The sequence below is a fragment of the Corapipo altera genome, unplaced genomic scaffold (genome assembly GCF_003945725.1).
Source record: "Corapipo altera isolate COAL_440 unplaced genomic scaffold, ASM394572v1 48b, whole genome shotgun sequence".
NCBI classification, from domain to species: Eukaryota; Metazoa; Chordata; class Aves; order Passeriformes; family Pipridae; genus Corapipo; species Corapipo altera.
Genome location: NW_020884884.1, coordinates 13,335,154 through 13,338,886, shown reverse-complemented (window position 1 = coordinate 13,338,886; position 3,733 = coordinate 13,335,154). Strand labels below are relative to the sequence as shown.

General features: G+C 48.0%; 1 protein-coding gene across 1 annotated transcript in view; it reads left to right on the top strand.

Moving 5' to 3' along the window:
• Positions 1 to 3,277: 3,277 nt before the first annotated feature.
• Positions 3,278 to 3,733, top strand: part of ZFAND3 (zinc finger AN1-type containing 3) — a 136,758-nt gene continuing 136,302 nt past the window's right edge. Inside the window, exon 1 of the mRNA XM_027641725.1 lies at positions 3,278 to 3,393. Within this exon, the coding sequence (XP_027497526.1) occupies positions 3,293 to 3,393 (101 nt within the window). The 5' untranslated portion in view covers positions 3,278 to 3,292. The remainder of the gene's footprint in view (positions 3,394 to 3,733) is intronic.

The window sequence follows — 3,733 nt, the reverse complement described above, 5'->3', positions numbered from 1 at the left end:
GCTTTCTGATCCTGTGAGGTCTATTACCTCATCTAATCCTACAATGGGGTCCTGCTGAGAATGAGACAGAAGTATCTCAGTGAGAGGTTAAAACCAGACTTTACCGCGAGGACATTTTCTGCATGTCCCAAGCACTTCTTCCATTAGAAACATCTCTTTTATATTTTTTACTAAATTCTGTGTGTCCTGTTTGCAAATATCTTCTATTTTTATTGATAATTTTGATTAACAATGTATGAGTATCTGTGCCCAAATTACCAAACAGTAAACATTACATTTTTCAATTATTTCAGTGTCTGCAGCCTGTATTTTGGGTGCTTTTCTCTGCATTCTCTGAATTGTCTGCAAAAAGATGCCTGCAGAAGAGCTGTAGGGCCACTAGAGTCTCATAAAGAAGAATTAGCACCTTCCACATCTCTTTCATGCATTCAGATATTCAGAACTAAAAGGACCTGAGCTGTTCCTGTTCTTACGTACTTAAACTGTTGCTCACTATTCCTGGCACCACTCTTCTCCAAGTTACCTTCCCATCACTAAAGGGTTTTTTCCCCTCCGCCTAATGTGTGTTTGCAGTGGATATTTGCTTCCCATAAGGTTGAAACATGCTTTGCTGTATCTGGACCATATGATGACTTTCTGTGGATGAATATTCCCAGCCTCGTCCAACTACTATGCTGCATATCCCTGCATACTGCTGTTTATCTATTTGTCTGTGGATGTTTATATGTTAGTTGAGAAAGCATCCAGGCTTGGACTCAGGGTGCAAAAAGAAAAAGAAAATGTCAGTTAGCACTGAAATTCCTCAGGGGGCCAGAGGCCTGGATCAAGAGAAGGTCTGTTGGAAGAAGAGCCCACCCACTGAATGGAGGCTGCGATGCCCTGTTCGTGACTGTGTTAATTTTAGATCAGCTGAACCAGTTTTCTCCCTTTCAGCCTCTGAAGAAGCATCGCACAGCGGTACTTCCCCTTGCTGCCACATTGCAACACAAAAATACACTTTCTGGTGGTTGCAAGTGGATGGATATGATTAGAAGACACGTGACACATATCAAAAACATTACAGGGTTTAGAAAAGCAGGTACAGATTAACACACTAAATTTTCAGGAAACAATGCTGAACTGATACCTCAATAATTTAAATTTTGTGTTAAAAAAATGTAGAAAGTACCACAAATATATAAAACCAGTGTTGGAGAAGTCATACTTAAAAAGAAAAAAAAGACCCAATCCATCATTACAAAGCATACACGCTTCCCTGATCTCTGTCCCATAGTATTCAACTGCTCTATAATCCTCAAGTCCACCATGTGTGTGTGACCTCAAGACTATTTCTCCTTAGGGCATTAGCAGTAGGCAGAGTTAGAGTTGTTCATGGATCTTCACTGTCATCATGCTTAGTATGTGTTTGCTTTTTGTAGTAATATTATACCTAAACTCATGCTTTTCTTGTGTTTAACTTTGGAGTGAATTACCACACCCCTGTAGGGTTTTTAAAAATCTGAACTGCTTGGAAAACTAGAATTTTGACATCATCCCAACATACCTTTACAAAATCACAAAAGGTTTATTTGCAATGACACGAGTATTGAGCAGAGAGAATGCTTCTCCACGACATTTCCAATCCTTGAAAGTTAACTCAGTATGAGTTTACTTTAATAGCAAATACAGACATACTAAATCATCTTTAAAAAGCCAGTATGTACTCCTTACCTGAGGGGAATTTACAGCCTCTGGCAGTAGCACAGGTAGCCAGCACGAATGGGACCATTTCAATTTCCAATTGACTTACTGGCTTAAAGGGCTGAGTTAACGAGGCCAGGGCTATTTTTTTCAAGTACTCACTTCTCTGCTGCCTCAGCAGCTCAGCATTTTCCTCAGAGAGCTGTGCCAAAAGGAAGCCCTTGTGCTTCGGTGCACAGGGTGGTCTGGAGCAACAGACACTTTAGAGAGGGTGGGCAGTTAGACCAGATAATATTCCATTTCCAGTCTCACACTCCGTGACCTTACAGCATCCATAGTGGCTGCTGAAGGACAGCAGTGACTGGTTGAGCTACTGAAGCATTAATGGGGCCCACTTAAGGCATCAACTAGGAGTCAGGCAACCCCAGACTCTACGTTTTTAATAAAACCAAGATCATTAGCAAACTGGCACGAATTAGCCTCTTCAGGGGAAGTCTGTCCCCACGATTTCAAATAAATTCCAAATTTTCATTAAAAAGTTTTAAGTGTGTGTGTAGATGTATTTTGTTATTACTTTTCTTCTGTCAGGAATTAATTTGATAGTAAATTCTTTAAGAACATTAATATTAAAATCAAAATATCTTTGGCAGAATTAATTAGTTGTTCACAAAAATCTAAATACTCTGGACTTTGCTACAGATGTTCATTATTTTCAATGTTTAATAACCTTGGTTTTTAGTGCAAAGCAGAAATCATAGTATAAGAGAGGTAACAGCATGTCAGGAATACATCAATATTCCACCTTCTTTATTGCCACACCGGTGTTTTTCCACACATTTCCCACTCAGATCAGAAAGCAAACTCTAGCAGGGGGGTCAGCAATATGTCCTCTTCCGAGACAAAACCAAGGTACAGTGAGTGCAGGACTGTAGCTTGCTCAATACCACTGGCTAACCAGTACCAGAAGTACAATTCCCATTACTCAGCCCTCAAGTCCAGATGCTGGAAATTCCCCTTTCCTTTCCTGTCCGTCAAAGGGCGGCAGCCAGTAGTCACTGAGCCCGCTGTGCTCTCCCCCCCCCCGCCATACCTTACCTCCTCAAGACCCCAGAATGGGGCCAACACACGCCAGCCGGAGCGGCCTGCCTTCTCCCGGCTTCAGCCAGCCCTCGGCTCAGCGTCCTCGAGCAGCAACTGGTGTTTGCCACGGGCGAGGGAAGCCCCGGGCACGTCACACACCTACACGGCTTTATTTCGGATTGAGGGAACGCAGGGACGCGCACCTACAGAATAAGCAGGAAAAGAGAAGGCCCAACGTCGCCCTCGGGGCCTCCAGGCCTCCCTCCAAACGGAGCCCCGGGGGAACAAGTCCCGGTCCACGCCCCGCACAGCACCGGAGCCCCTCAGAGCCGCCCGGCTGCCGGGGAAAGACCTCGAGCGCGCACAGCCCGCCCACCCTGGCACACTGGGCTGGCAGCGACCAGGACCAGTGAAACACGTTCAGTATCCCCGTGCGCCAAGCAGCTCCCGGTGACTGGGAGCCCCGGCAGGTGCCGGCCCGGCCCCCCAGGGACCCGCTCCCACCGACTTCCGCGTCGGAGCCCCTCTGCGCATGCGCGGCCAACACCGGTACCCGCACCCCGCCGGTCGTCCCTGGCTGTACCACTGTGTGCCCAACGTGTGGGTAGAGACAAAACAAGGCGGCGGCTCCAGGTCCGCAGACCTCAGCTCCGCCTGAGCCTCCTCACAGAGAATCCTATTCCCGAGCCTATGAGCGCCCTCCAAACTCGCTTCTCACCTAGTTCCCGCACTCGATCCAACCCCACTCCCCCCGGGGATGTGCTATGGTACATGCCGCTCCCAGCTGATTCGGTGGCTTGACGAAACCATCGCGCTCAGGACGGGGGGAGCCAAGGTGCCGGAGGGGGACACGCATTGTTGCGCCAGGGGCCGAGCGGCTCTCCGGGGACGGCGGGCGCGCCCCGCTGCGGCACCGGGGCGGTCACCGGCACCGGCGGGCGGGCGCCGCCGCCGCACGGAGCTCCGCGTTCCC